This window comes from Pholis gunnellus (assembly GCF_910591455.1).
Source record: "Pholis gunnellus genome assembly, chromosome: 16".
Classification (NCBI taxonomy): Eukaryota; Metazoa; Chordata; class Actinopteri; order Perciformes; family Pholidae; genus Pholis; species Pholis gunnellus.
The window spans coordinates 20,704,753-20,723,290 of NC_136543.1; the positions used below are offsets into that span (position 1 = coordinate 20,704,753).

The following is an 18,538-nucleotide window of genomic DNA, read 5'->3' on the forward strand; positions in this document are numbered from 1 at the left end:
ATAATGCAGTTTTCGTTATCGTTTCAAAGAAGAAAAACATATCTGACAAAGATTTAATACTTTTTTATTAACAATCATTCATGTAACTGGTTCACAATAATGCCATGCAAACACTGTTTCATATATTAACACATTACAAAGAAGCAAGTCATGCAATCACGAAAACAGCAACTAGCTATTTTTGGAATCCATATTTAAATCATGGTGGCATTAATCCACATATAATGCACATTATGTTGACTTTTTATTCCAAAAAATATATAAATGATGGACATGTACTGTGCTTTTAATGAGCATGAAATATGTAAATACTTTGGCTTTTAAACACCAAACAGAGCCAGTCAGGGAGGAGATACACTTCCAGAAATTAGGATGGGAAAAGTAAAAGATGCACATACAAATTAAAAAGAGAAAGAAAAGAAAGGCGGTATGAAGTGAGTCGTGATGGAAATAAAGAGCTTGAATGCTGCGAGGGTCTTTTATTTGAGTTTGAGGCCCAGGCAGAGAGCCAGCTCGTTCTTCTGGATCTTTCCGTCTCCGTTGATGTCGCAGTGACCCATCAGGGCTTTCCTGAACTTGTCCAGGTCTGTGCCGCTGATGCTGGGCTGGAGGACAGGGTTCAACAGAGAGGTCAGAGGTCAACTGATGGGTAAAGATGTCAAATGAATGACACGGCAGTGATATCGTGATGGATAAAACCTTTTTTTACCTTCACCAGCTCCATCATGTCCTTTACAAATCCATCCACTTCAGGGCCCTCCAACGCACCCGTCTGACTCTACACACACACACACACACACACACACACACACACACACACACCAAAATTCCATCCAAAATACGCATTTAGGTGTTTTTATTTTACCACTTTGTTTGTTCACATCTGTAGATTTCTCCTAAATTCAGCAAAAGTTACTATTAGATAAAGCCTCATTTGCATATTTAAACATAACATTTCATAAAGCTTGTAACACAGTAACTCCTCCTCTTAGTGTGAGTGATGAAGTGGTGAAGCTTCATGGTGATCTCTATGAGTTCATGTGTTAACTCTTCACCTGTAGAGTCTCTAAATGTCTGTAATGAACTAAACGTCTCTTTAAAGGACGTTTTCTCTCAATGAGTTTGTTCTCAGACTCTGATGATAAATCTCCACTTCAGCAGCTCTTACACACACCAAACGTTACACGTTCACTCCTCTCTATGTGCTGAAGGTTCACACAGAGGGGTTAGTTCACATGTTATTCACACACTCATTTATACATTTATTAATAAAAACATGGAGAAAAGGGATGTTTTATGTCTGTTGACAGTATTTTCTGATTTATGAATGATTCAAAGAGACATAAGTTCTCTCAGTAAAAACCTTTGACTCTAATATGTCAACGAAATCAAACAAGACTTTTGAACCTGACTTTATTCAATGTTCACATTTATGTCAATGTATGTAAATTAGCACATATTTAATATGACAATGCCTCATTTGCATATTCGAACATACAATTTTAGAAACTTGTAGCACAAAAAATTAATTGTCGTTATTTAATTAAGTAATCGACTGGAAGGATTTCGTGATGATATCGATTAGTTGATGAAGTATTTTAAATGTATATTGTCCAATCGGCATTCAACATGAACACATATTCATGAAGCTAATATTCAAGCGTTATTTTACAGGACATGTACTGTACATGGTCAGAAAGACATCAAACACAAATCTAAATGCAAACTTACAACGTCATAGTGAGCAAATATCTTCTCAAAGTCGCTCTTCCTGTCCTCCCGACTGCAGGCCTGACACCAAATACAACAAGGAGAGTCATGAGTCATGTGTAATCTAGTGTTACATATCCAGGAGCATCTATTAGTTCAACTAAAAGTATGATTAAAAAAACGTCTCAAGAAACTCTTCAAACTTACGTCCATCTTGAACTTCAGCAGGAAGTTTTCTTTCAGGTCCAAGATTCTTCAGAAAACGAGAAAACAAGTTATTTTATTCTTGTTATTTAGAGACAGAATTATCCTCATTTTAAGAGTCAAGTGGCAGATTTAAGAGACGAATGACTCAAATGACATCTGATGGAGAGATCGTCGGTACCTGGCCACGTCGTTCAAGTCCAGTCTGCCGTCCCTGTCCCTGTCAAACATCTTCATCTACAGGAAGAAAAAAAAAAACAGAATTATTCTGTCGATGACAAGAAGAAGTCAGCGGCACGAACATCTGGTTACCATGGTGTCAGTGTACTGCTCCAGCTGTTCAGGGGTGATGGACTTCCTGTGTTGAAGGAAGAGGTCCTGCAGGAAGCCCTGAAGGGACAAGAAGGGAAAAAAGGTGGAACAGGGGGGGACACTAGGACCACGCAGAGGTTTTAGCCAATCAGGTGAGAGCCACAAGCTCAGATGTTCAGGTCTAGAGGCCATGTGCCGTTACCTCACCTGGTCACCTCGTGTTTAACATCCCAATGCTATGAATTGTGGGTAATTCCTACAGGCAAAGTCTGCAGAAATGAAGACTTAAGGAAAGTGTGTCTGCGAGCAACTTAAGTTATGTTTTGGCAACAAAGATCCACTGTGATCTCATCAACCCGAGCACCAGAGTTACCTTGAGCTCAATCGCTGAGATGTAGCCGCTGCTGTCCGCGTCATAGCTCCTCCAGATCTACACAGACAAGACACCGATTACTACAAATGCAATAAATATCGTATAAAGTTTGAGTCCAGACACGGCAATGTACGTTACAACCTTCAGCATGTAACTGATTACACTGACAGTGTTCTACGTTTCTGTTCTCTTAAAGGTGTAGTTTGAAGGTGGTGCTCAAGTCAAACGTGATGTAACGGTCTGTCTGTTATCATGATATTTGTTTTGTCACCAAAAACATTAGCAATCGAAAATATTCACAGCAAATGTCGTGAAAATCAAACCAGTTTTTGGAAGTTGTTTGACTGAGTCATGATCCAGCTGTCTTAATGATTACATTAAAGGAATATTTCACCCACAAAATGACTATTTTGAAATCTTGAACAATGTTTAGTTTCTCTCTCTGGTCTCTACGGTGAAAGAATTAAAAAAACTGAGAAAAGTAAGACAGTTCAAGTCTTTTAACTTGTTAAGTTTTAGGATAAATGAGTGGACGTTTGTAAACTGATGTTCTGATGTCGTTTTGCTGTTGTTTAACACGGCTCCCGTTTAATTCATCAAGACTTTTTTTCCCCTTTTTGTGATCCTTCGTTCGCCGTGGAGGCGTGAGAGGAAAAACTACATTTTCTTCAAGATTTGAAGGTAACACGGAGAGAATAGCTGATATACAAATGTTTATTTTGGGGCTTTAATACAAGAGTGGTAAGTGACAGATCTGTAAAGTGAACAAACATCACGTCTTCTATAGCTTTGCACAGCTTCTGTCCTTTGACTCCTCACCCTCATGAACTCCACGCTGTTGTCCAGCGGCGTCTCTCTGCGAAACAGAAGCAGGAAGTTCTCCTCCTCTGGCAGCATCACGGTGGCCAGCTGGAGAAAAAGATCAACAACAAACATTGTAACGGGAGTTTTCTTTACATGATACTAAATGCACCAAGATTGATCTCCACCAACAACTGAAACATCACCTCAGTATCTCACTCTGACCACAGGTCAGATCTGTAAATACTGTAAGTTTAGACTCTTCTACATCCCAGAAGCAGCTCGGAGGACAAGAGGAGATTTCTACCTCTCGTATCTGCAGACGTCGGTCAGCTGCGGTGTCGTAAGCCGACGTGAATCTTCCTCTCAGTCTTCTGATCTTGTCCTCCGTTATCTCATCCTTCTGAAAACAACATGGACTTTATGGAGATTTCAAGTTTACTGATGCATTTGTAACCATTTTTATATGGTATCAGTGTAGTTACTTACTTCTACGGTGCAAACACATACAAATAAAAACTCTTTTTAAAGCCACTGTGTGAATATTTTGACATTCTCTGACTTTGGTGCCCCCTGGTGGTTTTATCAAATAAAACACTGACACAAAGCAACGTACTCTGATAAAGATGTGAGCTACACACCGTTTGATTTCTAATGAAGTTAAACTTAAAGAAGTTTCACCGATCAGACGAGGCTATAGACATGAAACTGAAAAGTCGAGCTGTTTATTTTATATTTTATTTTATCAACCAGAAGGTAAAAAGCAGATCAGATTTGATCTCTTTACCTTCATCCCAAATGTTTCCAGCATGTGTTGAAAGAAGGCGTCCAGCTCCTTTCCTTCAATGTAACCGTTGTCTAGAAACACAACCAGGCGCCAAATTAGGATTTCACAACACAAACTCAGGTTGGGCTGTACTTCTTTATTGCAAATGGGATTTTTATCCCTGCAGTTCTTTAACTTTGGATGCATTCTTTATTGAAGACATGTTGATTCTTTAAAGTATAGAATATCTGGATGTATTCTGCAGAGACGGATAATGTTGCGACTTGTCTCAGCTGTGATGTTCTGTATAAACCATTTAAACAGCCGTCATGACACACGAGTCCTAATTGACCACGATTATTACGCCATCAGTTTAAACGTCTCCTCCGTTGCACTTACAGGCACAATAAATCACATTATTTACTCAGTTTAGCTCGCTGAACAAACCGACGTACGAGCCATTAAAACCCTTCTTACCGTCCACGTCGAAATGTTGCCAGATCTGTAAGAAAGCTGCAGCGTCCAGGCTGTCCAAGGCGCTGTCCATGGTGCTGAGGACCAGTCCAGAGGTCGAGCTGGTGACAACAAAACTAACACAAAAAAAAACGCTTCTTCTAAAGACGCAGAGACGAGAGCGAGACGGTCCGCTATCCACGGAAAGAAGATGTTTTCACCTACAGGCGTCTGCTGAAATCAGCTAAATGAGACTAAAGAGGGATTCAACAGCTTGTATATGAAGGAGGGAGAGAGGGAGGGAGGGGCGGGAGGGAGGAGGGGGAGAGAGAGAGAGAGAGAGAGAGTCCGGACAGTAAAAGTGCATTTATTGGTCAAATAAAAACATACAAATACAGAAATATCTGACAGCTGGATGTCACATTTCCAGGTTTGTACATTTGATGGCATATAAACAATAAAAACACTTTTTTACTTTCAAATCTTTAAAAGAAAAAAAAAAAGAAACATTTGGATTCTGACAAAAATATTTCCCAATAAAATAGAAAACCACCACCATCTCATGTTAAACGTGAACCTGTGCAGATTCAACAGCACGCTGTTGATTTCCTGCTCGTAATACAATATAAACCCCAGAGTTTGTGCATTTTACTCCGATATAAACCCCATTTATTTTACAAACAGAACCATGAACACACGTTAGTACATATTTACATCGATACGTCAGTAAGTGCAGCAGTACGTGATGAGCTGAGTTATGCTGAGGAGACAGCAGCAGCGTCCACAGTCTCTCGTTTCCTCTCTAGGAACTAAAAGGCACCAAGTCGTTCTGTGGAGACGCTGTTAATCCCGGAGACTCTGACGTGACCTGAACGCAGCATTACGTCCGACTTTACGCTGTAAAAATCTCAACGATAGATTTTTAAAGTGTAAGAAATATCTGTAGAACTGAAACTTATACTTTGTTATTGAGCGTCTCGATTTTGTAAATAGTTTACTAGATTATATCGACGTCTCACGATCCTCATGGACCGGTGGGAAAGCCAAAAGTTGTTTTGCGTTTCAAGATAAGGAGCGAATGATTGCAGGATATAAAACAAAGACGTCTTTTGAGTCTCCAGCAAACCTGCTGGTAGAAGTCACTGAATTACCAGCAACAGTTCACCTGCAGAAGAGACGAGCAGTCAGACCCAACGGCTTCAGTCTGGACTCACTCGCCTCTTTGTATCTAAGCAGCAGCACATCGTCTCTGCACCGCAGAGAAGCCATCTGCTCTGTTCTTTATGGTCCTATTAGAGCTGTTGACAGACGCTAATGGAGCCGCTTTGGTGTCTATTTAGCCGGACGGCCGGGACTGATCCACGATCAGGAAACTCCGCAGATAATACTAAATACTCCGCTTGCACGTGCCTCACCGGGAAATGTAAAAATGTTAAGAATCACTGCTTTTGTGTGATTGACGTCTTTGGTGTGGAGAGGATTCAGAGAGCGTAAACATCTGCTGTCAGACCGGAGGGGCGTCGTCGGACTCCTCCTCTGATCTGTTGTCAGACTTGAGATCAGCGGCCGGAGGAAGAATCTCCTCCTCAGCTGGACTGAGATCTGTGTCTGTGAGAGACGGAGGCCTCGCTGAAGAGAGAGAGAGAGAGAGAATAGATGAGCAAAGAGAACGAGGGGAAACTAAACAGTGAAAGATGTTTTTACCACAGAAGGAAAACGAACGCTTCACGCGTGATTCAATGTGTGAGTGCAGTCAGTAAACAGAGCCGACGCTCTGAAGGGGGATTCGTGCTGCAATTAGAAAACCGTGCAGAGACGGAAACAGGATTCATGAGATTGACAGGACGGTGATTAGTCGGACCGTAGGCGGGGAGGGACTTGGCTCGCTCCCGTTCGTCCTCGCTCGCGGCGGGAGGACCGGCCGAGCTCTTCAGAGACGACCACTGCCGACCGCCGCCGGCGCCCGGCTCGACCGGAGAACCGGGCGGCTCGAACGCATCACCGTCCACGGGGAACTCACCTGCAGGGAGAGAAGAACCGATATATATATATAAAGATCAAATTTAGCACCTTATAAGGAGTGACAAAATCACACACTTCACACAGAATGAGTGTGGAAACACACTCTTGATCTGTACTGATTTTGTGGTCTGATTCTAATGTTCATACTTCATTGTGTAACGCTTTGTTATGTGACTCCATATGAAGACATGGTGCAGGTTTAAACACTCGAAAAAACTTGTCAGTTTGTTAGCGTGACGTGTGTAATAAACACTCTTCAAGTGTGTAATAAACACTCTTCAAGTGTGTAATAAACACTCTTCAAGTGTGTGAAGGACCGGTTTCTTCTCGTCACTTTGATTTAAAAAAAACGTCTTTTCCGCGACAATTACATAGAAGAACGTCTGTTTTAGGGAAAAATACTTTCTGAAAGTGTTAATTATACAAGTCGAGAGTTAAACCACACACACACACACACACACACACACACACACACACACACACACACACACACACACACACACACACACACACACACACACACACACACACACACACACACACACACACACACACACACACACACACGTGTATGTGGCCTTGAAAGCATTCATTAATCCAACTGTCACCTGTTAAATCGAGTGTTCTACTCTCAGCTGTGCGGCGGCTCACACGGAGCGCTGAGTCATACAACCTTCATCAGGAAGAAGGAAAGTATCCCAGCGACCGAGGCCGTCTGTCTGTCGGCCATCTTCCCGACAGTATTCATCCCTTCAGTGCTCGTAGATTCTCTGCTGATTCATTGTCTCTCTCTTCACCCTGATTTGGCTACTTAATTTGTATATAAAATCGTTGAAATGATGCAAATAAAACGGCAAAGATCAAAGATAACCTGAAAGTTAATTCAATAGAAGTCTGGTAAACTCTTCACTAACATATGACCAGACTCCTGTAACCATCGCTGCTGCTGAGGCTTCATGAGGAGATACCAACCGTCCAGTGGAGACAGCGGAGCTGCGGAGCTGCTGCTGGTGCTCTCTCTCTCCTGATCCGACGGCGCCCTCTTCAGGCGAGGAGCAGGAAGTGGTCCTCTGCCTGCTGGAGCCTCAGCGGACTCATCTGAGAGACGGAGCACAATAAAACAATGAATTACGTTCCTGCTTGGGGGTAATACAGGTATTTTGAAACAGCTGTTCTTGTCTTGTCTGTGAGCCGCTCGTATATAATACGTCTTTTGTTTCCCCTGTTTCTCCAAATCATTGCCCACCGAAGATGTAGGCGCTGCCCGGCCTGGGGCCGGTTGGACTGGCAGGACTGAGGGGCGCTGAAGTCCGGGGCCCGAGCGGAGGTTTGGCGGCCTGGGGCGGGGGCGGTTTGGGGGTGACGCTGGGTGGTTTTGACCTGGGAGTCGGCTCTGGTTTGGACTCATCAGCGTCTGCTGAGACAACGGGGTGGAGGGAAGACATATATATATAAACTGCAACATTTAACCTTCTCAGTAGGGATAGAAATCCCGACATAGGTCAACAGGTGACATGAAACTCACCTTTATCGTTGTCCACGTTGTCCTGTAAGGATGACAGCTCAGCCTGGAAACAGAGGAGAGCTTTAACTCAGGTTGGAAGTTTATTCATTGTCTTGTGCACAACTATCAAGAGAAGTCGTTGGTGATGATATTGTTGGATATCAGCCTCAATGTTCATGCATTAATAACAGCAAGAAGTGAACTTTCACATCAAGGTATCATGTATAAAACATTAAAGTTGATCTGAACGTTTCAGCCGTCCTCGGTACTCACTTTCTAGCTGTTGCCGTGGAAAAACAGCAACTATAGCTGGCTACACTACAAGATGTTGTATGTTCTCACGCTCGTATTGAGGCTTTCTGGTACCAAGATATCGGTTTAACGATGGCATCAGGTGCTTTAGAAGTGTTGACCCAGGAGCTCCACCCACCTTCTTTTCAGCCATCCTCTCCTGTCTGGCCTTCATCTCAGCCAGCAGGTCCAAGCCCATCACAGGGACCCCGATATGTCGGGGAACGTGGGGGTTCTCCTTCTTCTCCGCGTTCTCCTTGTCCTCCGCGTTCTTCTCCTCGGCAGGTTCGGCGGCGGTCTGAGACGTCTCCATTTCAGGATCCGCGCGGTCCGAGGACGGAGCCCAGGGGAGTTCCTGACGGGGCTCCGCCACGGCGCCCGGGTTCCTCGCGGGAGGAGAGGGGGTCGTTGGCGTCGTGTCCTCGGTCACCGGGGTGACAGAGGGAGAGGGTGAAGCGGAGGCGGAGGAGGCGGGCTGTGGAGGAGCGATGGAGGCGGCTCCGTGACTCTTCTCCGAGCGGGACGTCCGGGACTTGATGAGGTTAAAGAAACCGCTCTTTCTGGATTCCCGTTTCTTATCGGCCGCTTCCTGCGTGCTGGAGGACGGACCTCTCCCAGAGGGGAGTCTAGAGAAGACACAACGTTTGAATTATTGGAAAGAAATATACTTTTATTCAGCCTTACAAAGCAACAAAATCTCACGTTTTCATATTGTGAGAAAGCATCTGGTTACTTTAACAACTTCACTTTTAATCAAACGGATTTTTTACAGAGTTGTTTTTAACACAAATCGTCATCAAAGGACGTGAAGCGATCTGTGTTTTTAGGTTTTTTACGTCACAATTGTTTCAGTTTGAAGCTTAACTCTCACTTGAAGCTGAGTTTGATGACTTTCTTGGAGAAGAAGTCCTCCAGGCCCTCGTCCAGCTTTCCCATGATGCTGTTCTGCTCCGCCTCCTGCGACGTTGAGCCGCCGGCGGCCTTCCGCTGAGCAGAGGTGGAGACAGAGAGACGACGCTCAGTTAAACTCTATTTACTCTGCCGGTAACGTTATCTGAGCTGCACCATCTTTATCACTGGACGTCCTGGGCTAAAGGGCAACAGAATTCATTCTAGACTCCTCAAATCTGTTAGCTAGTACTGGAGAAAAGACAACTAAACCAAACAGAACACAGGTCGGTGTCACCGGTGATTGGTTTATTAAACCTACAGCTGGTCGGCTGGGTTTCGTCCTCTTCTTGGGTTTCGGTCGGAGTTTGGTGTGATGCTCCAGCATCTTGTGCTCCACGGGCGGCAACTCGCCCAAACAGACGGGCTTTGTGTCCGGTGGGGTCGGGGGAGGAGGGAGGTCTCCATAGTAGGATGACACTCTGTCCAATGGCTGTGCAGGAGGAGGAGGAAGAGGAAGAGGAGGGTCCACCACATGGATAGGAACCTCCTCCAGAGCCTTGTCCAGGTCAAACTCCATCTCTGTCGATCAAACAGCAGGAAATGGTTGAGTTAATATTGACTAGCGCTTACTGGAATCCAGCAAAGAATCTGATTGGTTGCTGAATGTCAAGAAGGCGGGTCTTCTCTAATGTGAGCCTGAGAAAGACACCAGGAAACATGAAATCTGTTTTCTCAGTCATCTAACCAAAAACAAACCAAAACCTATCGACGAGCCGTTTGTGCAAACATGCCGACTCATTTCCAGATGTTAGGACTCGTTCCTGCAGCACTCTAAAGACAGGAACAGTGTGGATTCTGTCTGTAGTTATTAAATTACATAAAGTTACTCAAGGTCGCAACTTCACGTCATTTTCTGTCACTCACCGAACGCCACGGAGACGGGTCGCAGCATCCTCACCAGAATACTCCTCCTCTTGGATTTAGGAGTCATCTAAAGAGCAAAAACAGGTTTTTATCTAAACAGGTGTCTATGCAGACTATTCTGAACCCGTTTTATATACAGGCTGATACGCAGCGACTGGTGTAAAAGAGTTTGTGTTGTTGTGTGTTTTCTAACAATGCAGCCGTCCAAATCCTGCAGCCCAGCCTTCTGGTCCCGGCCCTGTTCCTGGTCCTGGTTGTTGTGTTTCTCCGGCTGCAGAACCGTTTCATCCAGAACCTCCGTCTCCATCGGGGGCTCGTGGTGCAGCAGAGGGTGACTCTTCCTGATCACATGGTCGCCCTGGAGACAGACGGAGGACGCAGGGGGGGGTGAATGCAAACGACAGACAGACAGACAGACAGACAGACAGACAGACAGACAGACAGACAGACAGACAGACAGACAGACAGACAGACAGACAGACAGGTGGAGAGGACACTAACCAGAGTATGTTGTGATCTGGACAGAGACTCCAGGATCTCATCCACGATGCGATCGGACAGAAACGACGCCATGCTCAGCTTCACTTCACTGTTCAAAGAACAAAACAGAAAATCACCAACATGACGTGTTACACAACTGTCCAAACGACGGGCTACCTGTCTAAAGCTAAGCTAACCATGTAAAATCACACACACACACACACACACACACAGCAGATCAGACCTGATCTTGTTGATGATGTCGACCCCGGACTGCTCCAGCAGCGTGGTGGTGATGAAGCTGCGAGGGACGGTCATCCTCGTCGCTCCGGCCTTCAGCAGCTCCTGGCGAAGGCTGCTCCTCTTCATCACGTGAGGACACAGGCCCTCGGCAGCGTCCACCATGGACACCAGCATCGTCTGGGGGGAGGAGGAGGAGGTCGCACAGATTAAACTCCACGTTGAACTTTAGAAGACGTCTTTCTGTGTCGACAGCAGCTCAGTACCTGCAGCTGTTCGTCCATCACCCGGGCGACCTCTCCAGCCATCGACTCCAGTTTGTCCTGAATGGCTCCGACACACGCGCCCGACCCGCCGCTCTTCAGGTAGTGCAGGTTGGGGAGCAGCTGGAGGGAGAAGAGGCAGAGAGAGAGAGAGAGGAGACAGCGAGAGGTTCTTAACTGGTTACCAGTAGAGGTCCATGTTTAGCTCTAAACGTTGAATATCTTGTTGAGCCAAAACTGCAAAAGCAGATTTATTGTTCAAGTTCTGCCTCAAAGCTACTGTGAGGAACTTTCATTTAGTGTTGGTTCTGTTGGTCTCTGTGGACTAAAGTGGTCGTGTTTCTCTTTAGAAAGCCTCTCGTTTTACTGCAGCAGGTCTGACAGTCTGCTCCTCTCAGTCCTGGTTCTGGTTCTCCCGTGTCCCCCTTCCCTCCAGTGGGTCCAGCAATACGTCCTGGGTCTCCAGCAGCATGGTGTCGGTGTCGGCTCCCAGAGAGGAGAAGTTCTGCTCCTGGAGGAGGAGGAGAAAGAGGAGGAGGAGGAGACGCTGCTGCCGGGAGCTGAGCTCTCCTCCTCCCTCCGGAGCTCCGACTGCAGGTCCAAGGCTGCAGGTGAAGCCGGATCTGGGTCTGTCCACGGTGGACCGGTCTCTGCTGGTCTCTGAGTTGAAGGCGTTTCCGGTGAAGCTGGGTGCCGTAGATTGTTTCTTCTGATTTGGCGGGAAACTGGACCCGATGACGAGCTTTCACACTGATGGTCTAGTTCACTTATAAAAGGCATCAGGATCAAGTTGACTGTTTCATAACCAGTTCAAAGTTCCTCACAGTAACTTTGATTAGCCTGCTTATTGCTCTAAATGATCACTGATAAGCAGCTGATCGTCTGCACCGTGAGTCAAGGAAGAACACATTTTTATACACATATCTTGTCCAAAAGGTGTGATTTCAGTGTTTGGAGACTCTTCTCACTTTCTTGGAGTTCCTGGCGTCTTTCATGAAGTTCTCAGCCACCTTCACGTCCTCCTGGACCGCGGTGGTCTCTGTGAACCTCAGAGAGTTCAGGTGGTCCTGCACCTTCACACAAATCATGTCCATCATCTGCGTCACAGAGAGGTTAGAGGTCAGACAACGGACAGCAAAATGTTCATGCAAAGGTCTGCTGATCTAGTGTGTGTGTGTGTGTGTGTGTGTGTGTGTGTGTGTGTGTGTGTGTGTGTGTGTGTGCCTGCCTGCTGCGTGGTGGTGGTGACTATTCCCTGCTGCAGCCTGTACGCCTGCTCCTGGAGGTATTTGCGCGTCTCGTGGTTCCTCAGCAGGTACTGCTCCATCTGCATCACAACAACACAACGAACTAAAAATGTAACTCTCAAACATGCGACATCAAGATACGATTTAAAGAGTCTGAACACAACGCAGTGGCGGCTGCACGGTGCTCTGTACAAATAACAGGGCAGCGAACCTTTAGCAAGGCCTCCTCCGTCTTCTCTGGGCTCGCCTTCAGCGCCTGAGCAGCATCCATGATGGGCATAGGCATGAAACGGATGGTGTGGTTCCTGATTGGGGAGAGCAAACAGTCCATGAGCATGACTTACTCCATCACACTAGAACAGAGCGAGGACGGGTTCATACTTACTGCTTCATACTTACTTCTCCAAAGCAGCAGCGACGTCCTGGAGACCCTGAGGGCTGATGTTGTTTCGGTCCCACATGATGGTCCTGCAGACACAAACATTTGGATTAAAAAGCTTTTTTAAAAGTGCCTCCTTGTCATGTGATCTGAAAGAACCTTTTAAAAAGTAAATAGTAGGTCAATATGTTTTAGATCATCGCTGACCTGCAGAGAGATTGCTTGTTGCAGTCAGGATGTCACGTTGATGTTTCGTGGATATATGAAGCTAAGCATTCTTACTTCCATTTCTTAAAATCAGTTGCAGGGTTTTGGCATTTTGGCCGTCGCCATCTTGGTTTTTTCACAACCGGAAGTGACTCGAGAGGGCGGAGCTAAGAACAACCGAACGCTGAATGAATCTTATTTAGGCGACCAAAGTGACCTGTCAATCACTGTGTAGCCCCGCCCCTAAAGCATCCCCTGCTTTATGGTCTGTTTGACTCTAAATGGACCATCATTCACTAAATGAACATCATGCTGTATTGAAGAAGACTTGAAACTAGAGATTGAGACCATAAACTCATGTTTACAATGTTTACTGAGGTAATAAATCAAGAGAGAAGTAGAGTCATTTTCTCATAGACTTCTATACAACCAGAGGAGTCGCCCCCTGGTGGACATTAGAGAGAATGCAGCTTTAAGGCTCTTCTGCATTTAAAATCTCCCAAACATAACTGTTGTTTGGAGGACGATTCTTTCGTTGCTCACCTGAGTTTGGTGTTGATCTGCAGGGCTTTGGCCAGCATCTTGGCCCCCATGTCTCCCATGGAGTTTCCACTGATGTCCAGCTTGGTCAGAGAGGTGTTGCTGCCCAGGGCGTTGAGGACGATGGACAGGTCGGTCTTCAGCTTGGAATCAGCCAGGGACAGCGAGATCAGCGGCTGCACGGGAAACGACAGGTTGTTTATTGGATGATTTTATCTAAAGCTTCAGTATGAAATAAAGGCTTAAGTGACGGGCAGCTAGGGGAACAGAAGGAAGACACAAAGAACTCACTGAATCCTCCTCTTGAATCATGTGAACCAGGTTGTCCAGAATCTGAGACACATTTCTGGGGGAAAAGTGGCAAAACCAATGCAGTGAGAAATTCAATGAAAACAATCCAGGAATGTAATGTTTTAGGAAGTGCTGGAATGCTGTGTGTGTGTCACCCACTTGGACTTGATGTTGTTGAAGTTTTTGCCCAGCGACAGGTGTCTGATGGAGCGGTTCTTGGCCAGCCAGACCAGCAGGGTGGTCAGATCCATGTCCAGACCTGAGGGGAAACAGACCAGAGGGCCACCATCACACAGTCAATACAGCGGCCATCGTAAAATGTTCCAAATCTAAAAAAAAAAATGTTCCTCACTGTTGTCAGAAATGTCCAGACTGGAGATGTTGGGAATCTCCGCCACACAACCCTCCAGGATCTGGGAGCCTCCTGAACGCAGCTGAGAGCAAAAGAGAAGCCAAGATCTCAATAATAAAACTACATGCTGAATTCAAACAAAGAGTGCTGAGTGTTCACGTCAGCTTTCACCTCGCAGCAGCTGAGATCCAGAGACACGTCACTGAGGCTCGGGTTGCAGCCGAGTCCCAACAACAAGGCTCTGCAGACAGAAAGACCAGTGACTCATCAGACGGTTTGACAACAGCTCAGCACAGAGCAATGACATCGCTTTTTTTTTTTTTTTAACCTTTATTTAACCAGGAGAGTCCCATTGAGATTAAAAATCTCTTTTTCAAGGGAGACCTGGCCAAGACAGGCAGCAGCATCAGAGACACATAGTTACAGACAGAAAACACAGAACAAGACAAGTTAAAAGAAAGTAAAAGTTAAGAGAGTTAATTTAAAAAACATTTACATTTTTGGGAACCTGCCTCTATTGCTTTCAATTTTGATTTAAAAGCAGTAAATGGTATCAGTTCTTTAAGCTTTAAGGGCAACTTTGGTATCTTTGAGTGCTGGTCCAGTATTGAGGGAGAACGCTGCAGACGGCAGCTGCATTCTTATCATTTCTCTTCACTTTGGTCGAGAAATAACGTTTTCTTGCTTTTTTTATGGACTTTTCCATGTGTGCAAAATGGCAACTCCTCGAAGAAGCTCTCTCTCTCTCTCTCTCTCTCTCTCTGAAACATTTTAACTGAATGCTATAAATATTTAGTTACTAATTTACAGGTTTCAGTGGTATTTTCTCACTTGAGAGCCTCCAGAGGCAGCCTGGTCCCCGACAGGCTGACCGAGCTCAGAGCCTGAGCGCTGCTGAAGAACTGCTTAAAGGACGGAGAGATTTCTTTGCTCTTCCTGTGTGGATGTGAGGAGAGACGTGTTAAAAAAACGACACTGTGGAGTGCAGTAATACATTCACAATAAGAAAAGAACATCTCATACTGTTAAATGTACATTTAAACTATATATACAAAGTGGCATTTGTTGAACGTTGGGAGAAATAATCTGCCAATCCAGTCCATCTACCGGTCCAAAGTCAGAGATAATGTCGTCAGCAATACATCTGTAATATTGCATGATGGTAATGAGTTGACTATGTGAGTTTAATATCTGACCTGTGAGAGAAGACAGACTTCGACATGTTGAGGACGGAGAGATGCTTCAAAGATCCTCTGAGCAGAGACGCACACACCTAACAGAAACAACACACAACTGAACTTCTGCTCAACCTCTTTCAGAATGTGTAGACCACTGTTGTGAGGAATATAAACACGGTATTATGTGTTGAAAGTGTGTATAATTGCTTGTATGTGTATGTGCGAGCTGCTGTTACCTGCTCCAGAGAGCAGTCGCTGTTGGACAGGTCCAAGGTCTCCAGGCAGTTTGGATGACTCAGGAAGCTGTGCAGGTTCTGTGCAGAAAAACAACACATTAGAAATCTACTGATTCTGTCCGATGTTTTCTAAAAAGCTTAAATAAACTGGGGTCGGGAGTTTGTCTTGAAGGTGGGTGTGACAGAGGTGGAGGCGAACCTGCAGGTCGTCGCCCCTGAGCGAGTTTCCCGACAGGTCGAGGTGCGCGAGAGCGGTGGCGACCGACGGGTTGGCGCCGAGGGCCTGACAGAGGCTGTTCACACCTGCAAAGACATGAGAAAACATACTTGTAGTCTCCTGAAACAATAAATCAGGACAATAATGACGTATTACCGTATCTGTGTGCTCACCTTTAGGAGACATGGAGGTCCTGGAGAGGTTCAGGTGCTTTAGGCCCATGGGAAGTTTGGCGAGTTGAGCACTCAGAGCAGAAACGCCTGCAGAAAGTAACACACAAGTTATTAGACTTTATAGAGCTGACGGGCTCTAACATGGCCACCAGAGGGCGCAAGACATCATCTATGAGCCCTCTGTGAGCCTTCACAGTAAAGGCGGTTACATCATTGTAACCCTAGTTCTAATAGCACAGATGGAGCCTTAGTTCTAACTCCCACAGGCTCCGCCCCCTACTAGACGTTATGGGTGAAGTGGGTGGAGCCTGACAAATGCACAGCCTGCCGCCTCATAACATCGACCCAACCCAGTATTATAACCATTCTAATGGGTCATATCATTACCTACACAATAAAAACAGCGTGTGTGTGTGTGTGTGCGTGTGTGTGCACACGTGTTAACCTTTGTCCTCCAGTGAGTTGTTGCTCAGGTTGAGTGTGTGCAGCGTGGAGGCCGGGTTGTACGACAGAGCGCTGGCCAGTTTCTGAGCAAAATCACTGAAGAAGAGAAAGAAACAAAAACAACACAATCACGTGAACACGCAGTGTGATGTTGTCAAACTTCATAAACGCACAATCAATAAGAAAACAAACACACATTTGATATCCTGAATGGACGGTTTATTTGCTGGTATTTGAGTGCTCGGAATCAGGCCGACAGAAATAATCAAAAGGTGGAACCGTGCACCGATCAGTTGACCTCTGACCTTTTAAGTCCAGTGTTGTCCAGCACCAGCTCCTCCAGCCAGCCGGACCGAGACACCACTCTCAAGATCTGGTCACAAATATCAGTCGACTGCAACACACACACACACACACACACACAACACACAACACACACACACACAGGCCTTGAATTCCATTTGATCTCAGGGAGAGTTGTTTTTGACTAACTGGAGGTCATAATTGATCATTCTTCATGTCCGTTCTGTGCATATCAAACGGTTTCCACTGTCACATTCTAGGTGCACAGTTGTTTGTAACAATGTTACCAGTTTGTAGTCTTTGGTGGAGAGTTTAGTGAACCACTGGTTGTACTCCAGAGCGGCGATGATCGCCACCAGATCCCTGCAGGGAAGAAAAAAACCAGAAATGAAACCCTCCGGATGTAGCTGCCACGGAGCGATACTAAGAATGATTAAGTGATAAGACAATAAAACACAAATCCCACATGTTTAACAGGCCGGAGGGTAGAATTCCTTCTCATCAGCTCACCTACAGCGAGGCCAAAGTCACAGGAACGCCGAGCAGTGAACGTACCTGTTCTCCAGGTGAATGAAGTCCTGCAGGTTGAGCTCTCTGGTGTCCTGAGTGAGATAGATGGTGTCCACGTCCTGCAGGAGGGGAAGACGACAACACAGAGAGATGAGAGGAAATAGCTTCACGGCGGTGTGTTCAGGGACATTACGAATGACTTCAACAGCAGCAGAAAAGAAAAACGATGGAAACACAGACGGAGACGAGGTACGGAAGAAAAGATGAGAAACAACAAAGAAACAGAAGCAGAAGGAAACAAAAGGAGCAGAAGAGGCAGAAGAGAAAAGAAGCAGAGGAATAAAGGAGGACAAAATAAAGAAAACGTCTCACGAGGAAGCATCAGAAGCTCACACATGGGCAGAAACATCAAGCGGAATAAAAACAATATAAACTTAGAAGATAAAGAAGTAGTAGTAGCAGAAAAAAGGAGAAGAATAAGAACCAGAACAAGTGAAACATAAACAGAAGAAAGTGGATGAAGACAGCGTGGAGCACCGACCCATTGGACCTCCTCTCTGTAGGGCAGACCCAGGTAATCACACACACACCAGTACTGATGAGAAAACCCGCCTGCAAAGAGTCGACACGACAACGTTCAGCACTTAAATACACTTCAAACGTGTGACTGGATACGTTTGTTTTTACATCTTTAAGGCTGATTTACCGCACGGTCCCAGATCAGCTGAGCTCTGCTCGTCCCAGACGGCCTGCAGCGACGCCGTCCTCTCTGGAGGCTTCAGACTCAGCTTCTTCATCACCTTCCTTCCTTACAGAGAGGAAGAGGAGGAGGGATTAAGGAAATCAGAAAGTAACTTTCTTTCACTCGTTGAGTATCTTTAAACACGTTTTATTGTTTAATGTTCCTCCTACACAGGTGAGCTGGCCGGGCAGATCCGCTGCAGACAGCTGCCGATGTGAGCGATCACCTCGTCCACTTCCTCCACCGAGCCGAGCCGGAGGCTCCACGGACCGCGCTCGTACTCCAACACCAGCTGCAGAGGGCGACACACACACACACACACACACACACACACACACACACACACACACAGACACACACACACACACACACACCTTTATGCTGAAACATCATCAGTGTTGAAAGACATCAGTGATTTTGCTGTGTGTGTGTGTGTTTGTGTAACTTTTAAGCTGCGGTTTCAGGTGTGTTTGTTTGTCATAAAT

The 18,538-nt window shown here is 45.7% G+C and overlaps 2 protein-coding genes across 2 annotated transcripts in view; both read right to left on the reverse strand.

Moving 5' to 3' along the window:
* Positions 1–479: 479 nt before the first annotated feature.
* Positions 480–4,713, reverse strand: LOC306708618 (secretagogin-like; the record flags this gene model as incomplete). The annotated part of the gene is made up of 11 exons (XM_079176484.1): positions 480–605; positions 710–778; positions 1,732–1,791; positions 1,918–1,963; positions 2,096–2,151; positions 2,227–2,304; positions 2,600–2,656; positions 3,419–3,508; positions 3,708–3,803; positions 4,188–4,258; positions 4,644–4,713. 11 exons carry the CDS (start codon positions 4,711–4,713, stop codon positions 480–482), a joined length of 819 nt encoding a protein of 272 aa, XP_079032610.1.
* Positions 4,714–4,970: 257 nt separating this feature from the next.
* carmil1 (capping protein regulator and myosin 1 linker 1) overlaps positions 4,971–18,538 on the reverse strand; it is a 23,510-nt gene continuing 9,942 nt past the window's right edge. The window contains 34 exon segments of the mRNA XM_079176143.1: positions 4,971–6,248; positions 6,481–6,639; positions 7,614–7,739; positions 7,888–8,058; positions 8,167–8,209; positions 8,576–9,062; positions 9,308–9,423; positions 9,647–9,906; positions 10,252–10,318; positions 10,445–10,609; positions 10,753–10,840; positions 10,976–11,151; positions 11,238–11,357; positions 12,203–12,331; positions 12,463–12,561; positions 12,693–12,786; positions 12,881–12,949; positions 13,611–13,783; positions 13,899–13,953; positions 14,058–14,157; positions 14,251–14,371; positions 14,374–14,491; positions 15,082–15,186; positions 15,447–15,523; positions 15,665–15,742; positions 15,864–15,967; positions 16,055–16,141; positions 16,500–16,594; positions 16,804–16,892; positions 17,089–17,164; positions 17,357–17,430; positions 17,853–17,923; positions 18,018–18,115; positions 18,224–18,345. Coding sequence (XP_079032269.1) covers positions 6,124–6,248; positions 6,481–6,639; positions 7,614–7,739; positions 7,888–8,058; positions 8,167–8,209; positions 8,576–9,062; positions 9,308–9,423; positions 9,647–9,906; positions 10,252–10,318; positions 10,445–10,609; positions 10,753–10,840; positions 10,976–11,151; positions 11,238–11,357; positions 12,203–12,331; positions 12,463–12,561; positions 12,693–12,786; positions 12,881–12,949; positions 13,611–13,783; positions 13,899–13,953; positions 14,058–14,157; positions 14,251–14,371; positions 14,374–14,491; positions 15,082–15,186; positions 15,447–15,523; positions 15,665–15,742; positions 15,864–15,967; positions 16,055–16,141; positions 16,500–16,594; positions 16,804–16,892; positions 17,089–17,164; positions 17,357–17,430; positions 17,853–17,923; positions 18,018–18,115; positions 18,224–18,345 — 4,137 coding nt within the window. The 3' untranslated portion in view covers positions 4,971–6,123.